The 17691-nt window shown below is 31.4% G+C and overlaps 1 protein-coding gene across 4 annotated transcripts in view; it reads right to left on the reverse strand.

The window, feature by feature from the left end:
* Positions 1-17691, reverse strand: part of Unc-76 (fasciculation and elongation protein Unc-76) — a 495633-nt gene that overhangs the window by 369639 nt on the left and 108303 nt on the right. For all 4 annotated transcript variants that reach the window (XM_089597745.1, XM_089597731.1, XM_089597722.1 and 1 more), the window contains one exon: positions 4446-4692. In XM_089597745.1, coding sequence (XP_089453871.1) covers positions 4446-4692 — 247 coding nt within the window. The remainder of the gene's footprint in view (positions 1-4445; positions 4693-17691) is intronic.

The following is a 17691-nucleotide window of genomic DNA, read 5'->3' on the forward strand; positions in this document are numbered from 1 at the left end:
ATAAAATGTTACACTTGCAAAAGATTATGTTGTTTTAACCAAAGAAAAATCCAGCTTGAGAATACATGTAGAAAGAGTTATGAACAGAATTAGGCACTCTCAATTTTTGAACATTCATTCTCACGTGGATATTAAATAATTAGATTGCATCGATTCAACGAGGATAATTGGTGCAGGTCTAGTAAGTTTACAGACTTCAGAAATAAAACAATTTGACATGTAGAATAAAAACTTTGATAAGAATTAAATTTGTATTATTTGTTAATATTACATTTTGCTATTTAATGAATAATTTTACGAATTATGCGAATCAGCACAGTATTTATTTGCTCAAGTTTATGAAAATACAATTTAGAACTTCATTAAATCAGGAAAAATGTTCGCATGCTAAAATATCGCGGCTTTGTTAATTACTGACGTTATAAAACTTTTGCAAGGATATTCTTTGATTATAGAAATATCTCTAGTATTTTCGAAATTGGAGTTATCTATAAAAAAATATCCAGTATTTTTACCAGAAAAAAGCATTTGTAAATGTAATTGATCTTTATATTTGTTGGTTATGCTGTTATCTACATGATTGTAATTATTAATTGCTGTGTCATAAAACTTGGACATTTAATTTGAATGACATATTTGTCTGTGAGACCTTTGTAACAAGCTGCTTGGTACTGCGTTGACAACTTATGCACTGTATTTGGGCGAAAAAAAATAAACGATATGACTATTGATGTTTTTACCACTAGGGTGTTATGAAATTGACTTCAAAAATTTTTCAGGACTGTCATTTCTTTGATTATTAATCCCATTTGATTACATATCTCCAATTTCTTTATACTTGGTTGTTGTTCCAACGCCTGATACAATTGGTTTCTTCCAATAACATTCTGTACCAGTTCTGGCTGATTCCTCTGATTTTCTATACATCCAAGCCAGAACGGTTACATCATGTTTGCACCCCCTTGTGATGCAGCACAGTCCTTGCGCTCAGCTTCGATCACGCTTTCGGTCTCCTCATCTATAACTACTGCAACAGAGTATTTTTTGTTTCGGAGCTTATGTTTTGGGCTAACTTTTGCTACAACAGTGCATTCTGATTCCTTACGCTGAATTTGGACGTACTCAATGGCTTGATCTCCGTAACTGGGACGCATTGACCTATAAAACATTATATTTTATGTTATAGTAAGTTTGCATAAACTTAAATTAATTCAATATGCTAAAATACGACAAAACTTTTGATTTTTTACGCAACGCATTTCCATGCTTCCATAGCACTCGGTGGAATAAATAAAATTTTACATCACATCTTAATCTACTTTTAGTAGATTTTCAGATGCTTATTTAATTAAGCCTGGATTCATGGTAACTTTAGTACTAATACGCCAAGTGTCAACAACTCTCTCAGTAAACAAAAACAGTCTGCTGTCTGCTTCGAATGGACCGTTTTTCCAATGAGGAATAATGACGTATCAAAGAAAAATCTGACGTCATTAATCTCAAGTCGTGTAAATCGTGAAAATTCAGAAGTTTTTAAGTCCACACTGTCACGTGATATTGATTTGAATGAGAGCTTGAATACCGTGCTTGGAAAATTTTTAATTTCTTGACCTATGCACTATTTATTGGTGATATTATAAATCATACATGTTCAATTGACATTACGCTAGCGATATAAAGTATTAGTTGACTGAATCCTGCTGCATGCAAGTTTTTTAGCACTTTGGGGGGAAATTTCCTTCAAATTTTTTAATTTATATAAAACAGTGATAAAATTATTAGTACTTAAAAACGTTTATTTCTGAGTTTTAGACAGAAGTTTGCAGAAGAGTGTGAAAAGAACCAAATTTTTGATAGTTTAATTTTAGATGAAAAAGTCTTTTTTTTAATTTAATTTTTTTATTCCAATATTACATTTGTTTTTATTTTGTATTTTTAATAAAACAACTTCTTGTTCGAGTGAAAGTAGTGGGGGTTGGCACGCGGAGCACGCATGTGAGCGGAGCCCTACTAGTATTAATATCAAATGAACTTTTGAGAAAAGAATTTTTAAGGCAATAAATTTACACTTATCACAGGTTTAATTAATCTAAACATGCATTACATGTTTTAGTAAAAAAAAAATAGCTAAAAATCTAGAGAAAATTTTTTCCAAGGTCATATACCTATCCACAGAGGTACAATTTACAAGTAATTTACCTATATATTCTTGGTATAATAACAAGTATTAAAACGAAAATAAGTGCTTTATGTCAAATATACAGTAATAAGTGTAAGCGCTATAGGTTTGCGAGTTTATATAAAGCAATGCTATAACTGGAAAACTAGCATACATTATTAACCTTGTTACCATCCGGGGCATTATTTTATTAATTATGGTATATTAAAATAATCATTTTTCTTAAAATAGATCGTTTCTACATAAATTTAAATTTTAAAATTTCGCGCGCAGCACCGACTTCCAGCTAGTACTTGATAGTACCACCTATCGCTCGCCAGGTGGTGACCAAAATCGCAAGTAAGAAAGCGACGTAAAGTATATAAGAAGGACTGTGTGACGACTGATAGATATCGATTCGAGATATGCAAATACGTGTATTGCATATCTCCTAAGCCACTCAAATTGCTTCAAGTACATATTCAATAAATATCACTGTACCAATATAAGACAAGTTTTACTACTTCTTTTTCTACCAAAGCCTCTTCCTAAGTCCTATCTTCGGTTCTGGGTGCTCATGACCTCCCCCCCTGTAACTCAGGAGTGGAGACAGTTGACCCCGGGCCAATAAATCGACGGTTGTATCACTCAGGGGTATGCAGTGGTCACCTCCATTGAGTTCCAACCCAGGAAAACAACTCGAGACGTGGCGATCCAGTTCCCGGAGGATTTCTTTGAAGGTATAACCCTTCCTTCCACCGGTCAGCATAGAAGTGAACTTACCCAGAGGACTCGGACCACCCCGCTAAAGCCGGGTACCTTTGTTCCTCGACGACCACCTCCACCCAGTACACCCTCGCCTGCGACAAGCCCAGAGGTGGTGGAGGATCCCAAACCACTTATCCGGAGTGTCGTCCAGGTATTACCCCCACTCCAAAACCCCGAGACCTCTCGATCTAGAGACGATCATCGAGGCGAGTCCAAGAGACCTCGGCGAGGGTAGGAGAGATAGTGACAGGTTATATGTTAAATTTGTAATATAAAAAAAAAAAAAAAAACCCATTGGTCAACCTGGCGACCAACCCATCAAGGCCTCTACGCATCACTGCTCAAACGCCACATCTCTCCTATGAGTCGGATTCCGAGGAATCAAACGGAGCCACTACACCAACAACATCGGACATAGTACCACCATCGTTGTTTAACCTAAAGGGAAGGCTTGAGACACTTGAGAGTGACTCCGATCTCTTCCCACCACGCTTCCCTATACAAGGACGTCCAACCCCAACGGCCACTTTTAACAACCTTATGACGAAACGCAACTTAACCATTAACTTTCATAACTAAGACGAAACTCAACTATTGACCTTTATGACGGGATCTTGAGTCATCTAACGTACTCAATGACGGTGGTCGACTTTTTTTATTAAAACGGGATGCAACTACTTTAAAAGTTCAACCTAACCTGATTTCTTTAATTTACGGTCGTATAACTGTAATTGAGACGATACTATGACAAATTAATTGATTTCAATTCATCTGTAATACGTTTTATTAAAGTTTACAAGACATTTTGAAAAAGCAAACTTACATTGATGATTGTAAGTCAGACATTAAGAAGACAAAGCTCTTAATTCGGCCAGTTAGCTAAGGACAGTTAGTAAACTTATATGAATACTTATGTTTCAGAGAAAACTTATTATTATTATTATTATTGTTATTTTTATAATTATTAATATTCTTATTAATATTATTATGATTATTGTTATTATAAGTCTTATTATTCTATGCACGTTTGAGTAAAATTTGTAGGTTCTATCTTTTCAGCATAACATGTTTTAGTTCAAAATAACTTAGAAAACTGTACGAAACTATAGCCATCAAATGAGTAATTTCCCACAACTGAGTAAAACGCAAGAAATCTAAGACTGATATAAAATATAAAGCCTAAGAAATTCGTGATTTCAGAAGTGCAACAGTGTGACATTAAGTTACTACTCAAGATTGTACATTCTTTCACTGTAAGTTAAGTGTTATTTTTTAATCAAATAGTTATTGTAGTATTGAGTTTCTTGCATATAGAGTTATTTTTAATAAAAATGATAATTTTTACTGAATTTTTTTTTTACAACTTTAGGCAGCTGCTTGCAGCTATAACTTGAGTAAACTTTAATTTTACCATGATTTTTAATTTTCCAAACCTCACTTCGTATAATATGCAAGTTTATAGGCAAAGAACAAGATAATTTTAAGTGTTCAAAGTAAAAAAATACAATATGTATCTTACTGGCATTCATTCATAATATCTTCTTGAGAACGAACTTGTACTGGAGCAAGAGATTCAACATTGGTTTCATAATCTTGAAAACAAGAAGTAATTTTTTCATCGAACGTATTAACTAAATCTTCAAGGCTTCCACTAAAAGGGCTAAATACCTCTTCTTGAACCAAATCAGGTGTGTTACGGAGTGCAGACGTATTAAATTTTCTTTTTTTCAAACAATGCTTTTCAAGATTTACGTCTCGTAAATGTTCTGGAAAAAAAGGTTTTTTAAAAATGATGTAGAATTTTTTTTTTTAATATTAAAAAAAGTAATTGTTAACGATACCTATGTCAGTAAAATAAAAAAACGTGGAACTTTAAATTCAGAATAAGTGTAAAAAAGTTTATTTTAAGTTATAATATAACAAATCCTTAATTTGCCATGAAAAGTGTCTAGGTTATGGAATGAAAAAAAAGGTACAAAAACAGGAAAAATATTGATTGATTGCACAAAGAGTTGAGTACATAACAGACAAAAGTAATTGCCCCTATAAATGTAGTCAGAGATCAAATGAGGACTGACTTTCGCCCCTTTTTAAGTGCACTTGCACAGACTGTTTTCTATATTTTTCCACTCTAGTTGTAAACTTGTCATACGTGCGTCTGAGACCAATGTGCCAATAATGAATTTAGAAATGCACGAACATACACACTTTTCTATACTAGTTCATAGCCCGAAGGGTTTTTCAATCTTACGATTTCCAGTAAAGAAAAAATTGGACATTTACCTTTAGAATTTCCCCAGGAATACGGAAAAGATGTTTTTGTCCAAATAAAAAGTCGGCTTTATTTATTATTTTAGCAATTGAAGGAAAAATGTCAGTTTTTTTTAGCGTTTTGCATGTATCTCCACTTCTATTGCTCTTTCTAAATTTTTTAATCATCAATCCCTTAGTCATCAAATTTTATATAAAGCAAACACTTTTAAAAATCCATTATTACCTGCTAATAACATGTTAATGGCTAAAAAGTGCAGAAAAGAATTGTTTATACCGAAAAACTTTCGATCAACGTAAAAAAAAAATTCTGTTAATTTGAACATAACCGTACAGAAATATAGATATTAAATTACGTAACAAATAGCTATTTGTAAAATTGCAAAATAATTGTTAGTTTTTTGTTAATTAATTTTTTCAGTTAAACTTAGAAGTGGTATTACAAACTTTACGGTCAATTCATCGACATTTCGCTTCAACAAAAACATGGCATTAAATGTTTTTGTAATAAAAACAAATAAAAGAAAATTTATTTTTGTGAATTTTGACGTTTCGTCACCAAAATTTGTTTTTGTTACTTATAAACTATTGCAAATATCTCAAACAATTTTGCAAAATTTTTCTTAACAAACGTCATTGCATTCGTCACAAAAAAAACTTGAATTTAAGAAAAAAAAAAGAAAGAATACTCTAGCTTACTCTAAAGCCGAGGTACAAGAAATTTATAATTTTTGCAATAACGGACTGATAGTTAAACTTCTTATTGCAAAAAAATTTGTGTATTATCTACATGTGTTTCTGCATCACACTGTCGAAGCACTTTATTAATTTTATTGAACAGGAAGCTAAAGAAAATCAAGAAAGTCACATAATAACAGCCGGGGCAGCTCAGCGTTCCCATCTGCATCCCTCTTTTGCAACTAGCGGGCCGACTGGTTATAGTGCGTATGGGGCAAAACAAAGGCTGCAGCTGGTGACGGAATTTTAATGAGTTTTTTTACATAACTGTACAGTAACAAACGTAGAATTCAACAAATTTTTTATTACAATTACTTTTGTATTTAATTTGTTAATTAATCATGTTCAATCTCAAATACTACGATTTTAACTTTATAATTATGTAAAACAACTTATTGAAATTAATACGCCAGCCACAGGCTACGTTTTGCCCTAATGCGCATTGCAACCGGTCGGCCACCTAGTCACAAAAGAGGGGTACAGATGGGAGCGCTGAACTGCGCTAGCTGTTATAATGTAATCAAGTGCTCCGGGAGTGTGATGCAGAATACATGAAAATGATACACAAATTTTTTCGCATTAAGAAATTCAATTATCAGTCCTTGGTTGCAAAAATACCGATTTCTGATACCTCAGCTTCAGAGTGAGCTACAGCATTCTTTTTTTTTTTTTTTTTTTTTTTTTTACATGACAAATCTAATGACGTTTATCATGAAAGAGAGTATGCAAAATTGACTGAGATTGCTGAAATCCTTTAAGTTGTAAAGTACAATTTTTGCTGAAAAAATGTCAAAATTCACAAAAATCAATTTTTTTTATTTGTTATCATTACTCACATTCAATTCAATATTTTTATCAAAGCAAAATGTAGATAAAACATTCGTTAAATTTTTAATATCACTCCAAAGTTTTACTCTAACAAATTATTTAACAAAAAACTAACAATTACTTTGAAACTTTACGAATAGCTTTTTGTTATACAACTTATTATTTTTATTTCTCCATGGTTACGTTTAAGTTAAAATGATAGTTTTTTTGACGTCAATTTAAAGTTTTTCAATGTATGAATTTTTTTTCCGCACATTTTTGCCATTAACATAAAATTAACAATTAACAATAAATTTTCAAAAATGTCTAATTTATAAAAAATTTGATGTCGAAGGGAATGGTAGTAGAAAAATTTCTTTAGGAGCAATAGAAGTAGATATGTAAGCAAAATACCTAATCAGAAACTGGCATTTTTTTTATAAATTGTTCAATAAATAAGCGAAGCCGACTTTTGATTTGGACAAAACTATTTTTCCCGTGTTTCTATAAACAAATTGTTAAGGGGAATGTTCATTTTTTCTCTACTAGAAATTTTTTTGTCTCTAGGCAATAGACTACACTGACTGAACTAGCTAGTAAGGATCGTTAAGCCAAATAGGAATACAAAAAAACTTTCACTTTACTTCTATAACTGATAACGCTGCTGCATCCCAGTTGAAAATGGGCTCATTAAAACTTTGCAGCTTTGTTATTAAAGATGGACTTATGTTAAGTCCATTCAATTGGTAAAAATTTAATGAAGTAAGAATTTAATGAAGTACTATATATTTACTCGAATTGTAGGTACAGACACATGCTCATTCTTGGTTTGAGCAGTTTTTTTTACCTATGCTCGATTTTAATAGGTATAATGAAAATTGATTCTAATACTTGGATAGTTGATGTGATTCTCGTAGGTATACAGGCAATATTATTTCCATTCTAATTTATTTCTTGAAAATTTTTTGAAAACAAAAAGTAATTTAACATTATTGAAATGAAACGAAATAAATCCTACTATTATATATTCATTTTGATAGCTTGTAGAAATTCGCTTATAATGCCCAATACATTGGCATCTGGTTTTTAGGAGATTTCTTGGTTAAACGTATTTTTACAGTATCTCCATCTATTTGTGTCGATTAATATGATGATTAATATAACAATATTGCTTGTATGCCTGCTAGACTCATATTAAACGTAAAAATTATTAACAAGCATTACAATCGATTTTCATTATACCTATTAAAATCAAGCTGAAATGATAAAACAGCCAAAACTAAGAATGAGAACCTACAGTAAAAGCGAACGCATGCCTTTTTGGTAGCTGAATTGGTACGTCAACTATCTGGTAAGCAGAAGATTGCGGGTTGGATCTGCAGTCAGGGATGACATTTTTTTTATTCTTACTTATTTCCTAAAAATGTCTTGATATTAGAATATAACTAAATTTTTATTTCCAATTTTTAAAGTACTTGGTATCAGAAAGGACAGAGATGATCCGCGAGTGCTAGGTTGGAAATACCTATACCATACCTCCATCTATTTATGACAACTGACATGACAGTAAATATGTCGATTTTGCTTGTACACTTATTAGAGTCACATTGAATATGTATAAATTATCAACAAGCATTAGAATCAATCTATTCTATCTATTACTTTGTTTTAGCATTTATTATTTTAAAAGAACTATTTCCTATGCAACAGCAGCGTAAGTATATACTTCTTCAAGCACCTTTTCTAAAAGAATGACGTAGTAAAAATCTTTACATGTAAATGATTTTTTTCCAACTTATGTCAGTTTAGCGCTTTTTTGCTATTAGTTAATAAACTTCAAAACATGTAGCAGAAACTAATGAGTCGTAAAATAACAAACAACATGTGATTATAAAACCATTAGGCCTGAATACGTATACTAGCAATATTTGTAGTAATGTAACGATCTCTCTTAGCCAAACGTTATTATTATGTGCAAGTCTAAAATATGCACTTCCGTAAAATATGTATGTATACATATTTTAGCAGCATCGACGGAACCACAAATTTTGTGCTTTTTTTGTAATTTTTTGAGCACTTCGCAACATTGCTGCTAAAATATGTATACATACATATTTTAGCAGCAATGTTGCGAAGTGCTCAAAAAATTACAAAAAAAGCACAAAATTTGTGGTTCCGTCGAATTTTCGTACAAACTCAATATTTATGGACTAACTAAAGTAAATTAATGTATCTGAGGTACTTTCTGATTAATTTGACAGTGAATTAACACCATCAACAAAATCGAAAAGGCTTCACAAAAATTCATGTTAGCTTAAGAAAAAAAAATTAAGATTTTACCAGTATTTGAACTTAAGCCTTTCAGTGGTAACGAACAATTTTATTCCTTGCCGTAAGAATGCTATTGAAATTAATTATACTCAATGGCTAAGTAAGGTACTTTTACTTGATTTTTTTTTCTTTAAAAACGTATAAACATCGAATTATTAACTGCTGAAATGTATTGGAGAAAAGAAGACATACGGAGTGGATAAAAATATTTATTATGATCTACTCCAATAGTCATTTTCTGATATTGTTTTCGTGTTACTGTCCTACATGCTTATAAAGATTGAGGTTTCATGATTGCTGCAAAACAATACAAATATTTTGAATTAATAATTTAAGTTGTGTTCCAAAAATAAATTTGTAATTCGCGAAATGTTTTTCTAGTTTCTAAAAGTGATTATTACTATTATGATTATTCAGTAAAGAAAAATTATCAAACTGCGTATATCCAACGTTTGATGACATAATGTCTCAAGAATTAATTTGTAAAAGAGTGAGTAACTTACTCCTCCTTTAAAAAGTTTTTTAATGTACTTGTTATACTTCTAAAATGTAATTTTTGATATTGCTATATTGCAAGTACTTTTAAAAAGGGTTCAGCGTGTATGATACTGGTCAAGTTTTACCCTTAAAAAAAGAATGTATACGAAACACATGCATGTGCTAAAACGTAAATAAATTAAATATATTTGAAAAACTACAAATTGGTAATGATATTAGCAATTACTATTTTATAAAAACAAGTTTTTACTCTATTTCTACCTTTTTGATTAGCCTGTGAACTTGTTCTCTTTTTGATTAGCCTGTGAAGCTATTGAATGAAGTATAAATGTTTCCGGGTTGATTATTTTATTGTCATGATTAATAATTATTTCATATTAATAACTTTTGACGGCATTTTTCTATCAATCTCATTGATAATTTTATGTTTGGAAATAAGGGATTCTGGACCACACATAAACCGTAAAAGATTATTTTACAACTAATAAATAACGCACTAATTTTTTTTCATGGAATCTTACCAAATACATAATTATCTGTATCTTCAATAATTATTGGTGTTATATATTGTTTAAATTTATTGATACAATAGTGTATTGATGAGTTACCAGAATTTACAAGAAATTATAAGTGAGTAAAGATGTATTATAAATGAAACAAAATTGGTCGTAGACACGTGAATAAAAAATTCATTATTTGTAATAACTATATAAATATATCTTAGAAATCATGGTTAAAGAAAAATTTGGACTAAGAGTTTTTTTCTCAAAAATAATATGAAATTTAAATACTAATAAATTTTAGCTGTTCATTTTAAACATGAAGTAATTACTTTTAGACTGAGTTTTTGCTATAGCATTTGCTATAGGTAAGTTAATAAATCTAAAGGTGAAAGTTTAATGAAATATGCTTTTATTTGTGAAAACCTTTGTTTACCAAAAGTCAATAATACGTAGCTTTATCAGGATACAGAAGAACCAATTAAGTTCTTACGCAAACTAAGAGGTATAGGAATTATAAAATAGGAAATATAGTTTAAAACTAGATTTTTAGCTTATAATAAGCAATACAAACACAGTTAAACGATTTTCATGAAATACAACTTTTGGAAAACGTTGATATTTAATGAAAAGTTCATCATATAAAAGTTTTATGCGCACTACCCCATAACTACACAATGAATAGCCTGTTATGAAATTCTGAATAACTCTTACTTAATTCTTCTGCGCAAAAAAAAATGTCACTGTATAATATCTAAATTGTGCTTACGTGAAGGGTCCTGATTTTTTACCAAGAGCGCAAAAAACCTCTAATTGTCATGACAAATGCCGGAGAATGCAAAAAAAGTTGTTTTTGTTTTTTTTTAATAAGCTTGATATTTATGATATACATTTTTATACATTTAAAAAATAATTTGGAAATTTATTTATATACTTCATACACTTAAAAAATATTTTTTTATTATAGCTTCAGGTTAAAAACATTTAGTAAATCATTGTGAGTTCTACCCAATTGACTGTCCAACTTTTATAATTTTAACTAATCAATAATTTTGTGCTTATTTTAGTGAAAACCAATGAGAAAAAACAGGAAGCTTATGCTTTGAGAGATAAATTAAGCCCAAACTTTTTGAAACCAGCCAAAAATTGATGAAGAAAAGTTTCAGCTCGTAATCATTACTGACACTTACTTTAATTAATACTTATCAGATGCAACTTTTCTGTCTTAATTCACTTTTATTCACAATGCATTTGGGCTCTAAAAATTTGTCAAATTACCAGCTGTGTGCGTCAACTCATTGTTTCACATAAATATAGCTGTGAGATTAATAAATTATATGAATTTTTTTTAATGAAGGAGCCTGTAAAGCCGAAATTTAGGATTGATTTACCCCTTACAGCGTTAGCTTTGTGTGTCTTCTTATTTTTTTCTGTTGAAACAAGGATAAAATTTATGACTAATTCAAATTAATCAAAGTATAGTAATCGATACGGTAGAATCTTTCGATTATAAGTGAATGACCTTAACTATTACTTTATTTTCTATTGTGACTTTTTCTTTACACATACTATGAAGATCGTAACGCCGTATTTCCACTTACTTGTAATGAACTACCACGTTTGTACTAACTGAACTTCTCTCTTCCAAGAGGATTGTCACAGGGTATCCAGCTCGAGAAAAAACTTGGGAAATGAGTAAGGGGTAATAAGGCGCTAAACTACGATGAATCACGAATAACTCCTGAAATAAATTTCACTGTACACCGGTGCTATGTATCTGGATCCTTTATGCACTTCGTGAATTACTACACTCTCGTTATCACACACACACACACGCACACACGCACACACACACACACACTAGTCTGATTTCATTACAAAACAAAACTTATACAGACCCTCTACAAACATAAATTTTATTCATGCAGACTTTTCACGACTTATGCATAACTTTTCAATGTTATAAGTCTAAGTATGTGTCTCAAGTAGAGTCTGCATCCGTAAATTTCTTCATATATTATAAAGTTGTTCAAGCGGAACGTTGCATACTAACCCTTTCCAGCACCATGCCTCCGCCACCTCCGAAAAGCTCACCAGCAAAATAATGAAAAATTCGACTACTATTAATATTACTTAGACCCAAACAAATAATATCAAGAGCCTATCAAGCACCCAGCTCCTACAACCTCTCCTACATTTTCAGAGCCCCTGCGGCCCTCTGCTATCCTGCCGCAAAATAAAGAAAAATTCGATAAATTTGTCATTTATTTCAATCCAATAAAACTCTCCATATTTTTGAGACCCCTGCACCCCCCTACACTTATTAAGGTCCTACCACAACCCCTTTACCACCCCCGAAGCTTCCCACACGATATTAGAAATACATGTTACCGTTCCAGCACCACAGAAATTTTTAAGAAAATTCATTAGATGTGTCCTTTGCTTTAACCTAATAATATTGTCCTGCATATTTTCTTATACTACCTTTCATAATATATACTGTTACGGAAGAATCGAATTACAATTTTTTTAAGACGACACTATGTTTTTTTTTTTTTTTTTTTTTTTTTTTTTTTTTTTTTTTTTTTTTTTTTTTTCGTTGAAGTAAGTTATAACCATAGCATAAACATGTAGGCTCATATACGCCCACGAAAATCTGAAGAGATTTCGGGGCCAGTTGGTAAGTACTTCAAGGAAAAAAATTACCTAATAAAAATAGTCTTTTTTCCATTTTTTAATTATATTTTTGCTTGTAGTTTCCATCTGTTTATTTTATATAAAAGTATTTGATTGTGTAAAAATAACAATCAATATTGGCATGGTAACCAGTTTGATCATGAAAAAGACATACGATTGATTTTTAGTTGGTCACTTGTCAACCGCTTATTAAGAAGGTTAATACTTTGTTTTTATTGTTCTATCTGAATAATTAATTTTTTTTATTTTCTTTGTTACTTCGTATGAACCTTGGTAAGTATTAAATCTGACGTGCATCAGCTTAATGTGTTTTTTTTGTTCCTTTTATACGTTAAGTTGTAAATACTGACGTGCAATTCTAAGACGTAGTATTTGTTCAATTATACATATTTGTTAAAATTCAAGTAGTAAAAAAATAATAGACACCACAGTAGCCATTACTAGTAGCCCTACAAAACTACGAAGAGATAGAACAATCCAATGCCTGATTTTTGAAATAAAAACAGCAACAGTTAATTTGATGTAGTAATCTGTTAAATTATTATAACTTCGTTTAGTTATAACAGTTTATTCAAATAGCTATGTACTTATTATTATTTTTTTTTCTTCACGGTAAGTATGCAGAGTTAAATCAAATTTTATCCTGAAATTCTGTAATAGAAAAATAAATTAATTTTTAATTTTGATTTGAAAAATGTTTGTAATTGAAAAGGACCTTTATAGGCTGAAAGTGATTCCAAAACAGCTGTACGTGAGGCACTAATCAGATTTTAAGTTTGTCGGCTTTTCACCACTGAACTTCGGAAGGTCTCTTTTATAATCAATTTTTTTTATACTTCCAGTAGTTCCAATAATAAGGCAACTCATGATGGTAAAGAGTAACTTCTACTGCATGAATGGGCTTTCACAAACTGGTCTATGAAGGACCAAAACTTTTAATTCTATCATGACGAATCTTGAAAGTTGAATGACAAGTTTCACCGTTCTCAGTTGTTATGCATGCTTGCTCAAGTATTTAAATTAGCTTTTCCAAAAGTTATAACGAACCATAAGTCATAAAGTAGTGATTCACGAGTAAATTCGGATCACAAATCACCCAAACAAATCTTCCGGTCTGATCTATTAGACTAGGATCCTGCCATACAAAATAGTGTTATGATTTACAACAGCGATAAAACCTCTAATTATAAAAATTTCACTAATATATAAAGCAAAGTCCCAAAAATCGTTGTAATCGCTAACCACAAAAACTGCTTAATCTATTTTGCTAAATACTTGCCTACTGATTCTTGACACTTAAATGGTATTTATAAAGTTTAAATCTTGAAAAAACTATTAACAATAGCAATAAATAAGCTCAAAGTTATGCAAAAATACGCTAGCTTTTCACTTCAGTTTGGTAGGATTTGCTAGGTGGCATGACAAAAAAAAAAGCTACCTGCAATAAAAGCAAGTAGATCTAGTTATAATACCTCTAAGAAAATTGTCCAATACTATTGTCGTCTACCAGCAGTGAATCAAGAATAAAGATGTGAGTCGTGCAGCTGGGTATCCTGGCCATCGACAACATCCTCTTCCACTGAACAAGAGACTTGCGTTAAATTCTATCCCAAATCACCAAGATTAACGAGTGCCACGAATTAAAGGCGTTTTGAATGCTAACGTCCTTACCGTAATAGTAGACGTCTAACTAGAGCAAAATCTGCTCCGATAACTTAGAATTTTGTGGCCATTCTTTCAACCTCCCTGGTGCTATCAGAGCAAATTAGGTTGCAACAGCAAGCCAGGGAAAACAACTATTAGAAGTTTGAGTAGTCACATCAGCTGAAAATCTCATCAGCCTCCTTCTTAGTGGTTTGTTCCAACAGCATATCCACTGAGGAGGTATTCTCTAGGCCCACTTTCCCGACTAACGGTGACCGGTTGGTTAGCCCGGGAACGACCCGAAGACAAGATATTCTTCAGCCAGTGGTGTACCTTTTTTTGGCACGGTCTCCGTAGACAAAGACTACAAGGGTGAGAGTCAAGTTACCGGCAGGCAGCTCCCCATTATCGAGAATAATAATAAGGAATGACTGGGAGTATCACCACCAGCCTTTTTCAGGGCCATCAAAAGTATTTACGTTCGGTAAATCACTACCAATCTTATAGGTTCTTTTTAGGGCCATCAAACGTTAAAGTACCTTGCAAACCAATACATTTTTACTACTATTTCGAGCCATGATTCATCCACTAAAAGATTATATGAAGCCAGCCACCATTAAACCTAGTCAGCCATTCACTGGCAGACATTACGAGTGGAGTTTTTCACCGAAAGGCTGGGTACCCCTACTACTAACAACCCTGCGTTTTCTTCTCTAGTCTAAGCATTCATAAGCATTAATAGAAGTAGAAATTTCGAAATATTATTGCTATTTTGGAATGATAAGCTAAAAAAGCACAGTAAAACGGATGTCGTACAAAAATAATAATGCAGGTAGCCAAGAAAAATGTTCAATTACGCAGTATTTTCGGACCCAAAAACGGTTATCTGAAACTTTATAGTATTAGTATTTGATCACACTAACTATACATACATGTTTCGAACTCTATGTTCGATATTAACGTATGAACATCTTATCTTACTATGGCTGTAAAGTACGAGAATTGGATAACAGTACACATTTGAGGAAACAACGGCAGATCGCACACACACTAACGACTAGGTAATGCATAATAGTGAAAGAGAAATTTTCAATTAAAAACAGTAAAAATCAAATTTTTGTGCGGTTGTTAGAGTTTTTACCAATGTTAGATAGAACGATTTTGTACATATTTCTGAGGCTTTTTGAATCCTATTGTATGCTCTGTTGACCTACGTATTCAGCGTTACAGTTATGGTATTATAAGCGGTATATAGTGTTTACTTGGTCTAACATATTAGTCTAATCCTTACCCAGACAAACTAAGTGGCTAAGTAAATTGTTAATTTTGGGTGTAAGCGAAAAAGTTATTTTTGCCAAGATTTTTTTTGATTTATAGAAAAAGTTATCATTAAAAAAGAAGATTGTAAAAAAACAAGAAAAATTTAGAGTATTACTATTAGATGGGTTAGTACTATTTTAGCTGTTTTGAATATTGGTTTTGTATTTGTGTAAATGTTATTTATATATAAAATCGTAAAATTCTTTTAGATAATTATTTTGGCTCAGTAGGAATATAACTTTTCTTAAATTCTTATGTGAGACAAATTAAATACTATATACCACTTAAAATGCTATGACTTTAACGCTTAATACGTAGGTCAAAGCAAACGTCAACTAAAAAAAGATTTAAGGAACAAATTTGCTTAAAGGGTGACTCAGTTGTGCGTGCCCAAATACCAAAATCAAAGCATACGGTTAAGAAAGACTACATAACAATTCTAGATGTAAAAAATAACTTACAAAAGAGACTTATTTTTAGAACAGTCCATATTTATTAAAACATCATCAGTATTAGCAAACAATAGGATTTAAACAACCTCAGGAATATGTACAAAATCATTTTATCCAAAACTAGTAAACACTCACAAGCGGCGCACAGTGGGATAAACTGATATTTTTCGTTTCAAAACTATGTAAACTTCCTTCGAAGAAATATTTTTTCATGAAAGATTTTGGATCTTATAGGTATGATGACAAGAAATAACAGAAGAATAAGGAGAAATGTAAAAAATAAAATCCTAACCTACGAATTTTGGATTATTTCAGAAATTTTTCAATTTAATTTTTTTTTTCTGTTAGAAAATAAGATTTATGAAGCTGGTATTATACCTTCATATTTATTTTACATATATTCTTCATTTTCTGAAATAAGGTATCGAAATTGCGTCTAAAAAGTGACTTTTTTGTCGAAATCAAGCATAATTCCAAAAAAAAATTTTTTTTTCAGAAAGTTTTCAGAAGTGTAAGTATTGTGGCTGGGAGTGATAAATAACTACTCAATGATATAAAAAAAATTAACCTACTTACTCATGTGGTATTTGGGAATTTTTTTCGTGTTTAAAAAATTTTTTTTTGTTCTTTTTTCAATATTATTGTTATATGCAGCGATAGATAAAACAGGGTACAGTTACATGGCTTATAGCTTTGGTTACTAAGCCTTGACACGGAGGTACACTTATTTGCGTATTGCACCAGGGGCTAAAATGGGTGAGTGTATTAAACTCAAGCAAAGTGCATTACCATCCTTGCTTTATCCGGTCCACACATTCCGAACAAATTTATTCTATTGATTCTCGTAATTTACGTGTTCAGGGCTTACTGTTGTGAACTCTAGTCTACTGCCTGTATTGCACACACTTATGGCAGAATTTAAGGATACGTGCCGAATAGATTTTGGGAACTCTCAAAAGGTTTTGTTTTATCAAACGTAAGAAGAAAGAAGTATTCCCGTAGGACAGTCATGTAATGTGTGTGCTAAGTAGAAGAGTTTTTATCGTGGATAGAAGTGATAAGTAAATATTGGCAAGTAAGTGTTGTGTATTTTCTTGATGCTCGTATCATACAGTTGCTGCCGATAGGTTCAACTGTATTCAACAATTATTCAAAACATCGTAGGAAACTTAACAATTACCATTTATTGCATAAAGAGTGAACGTTTTTATCAGTCTTTAAAATTTAGAAAAGTACATTTATTCTTTCACTTTCCTAATGCTAAAAGTTATAGAGCTACAATTACAAGTAAAAGAGAACCTCAACCGCGACGTTATTCTGGTAAAACATTAATTGTCATGACAATTAGTCTCGTCATAATCTTACTTGTGCACATTTGGGCTGACGGAAACGTATATAACCTAAATAAATATAAGTATACTCCAAATATTTGCAGTTTAACGACTAAATTACAATATCCTATTCGATTCTATTTCTTTTTCTTACACATCAATATTTTGTGAATGAG

The sequence above is a fragment of the Copidosoma floridanum genome, unplaced genomic scaffold, assembly GCF_036245765.1.
Source record: "Copidosoma floridanum isolate Cflo_tuat_1 unplaced genomic scaffold, Cflo_Japanese_pri ptg000004l, whole genome shotgun sequence".
Taxonomy (NCBI): Eukaryota; Metazoa; Arthropoda; class Insecta; order Hymenoptera; family Encyrtidae; genus Copidosoma; species Copidosoma floridanum.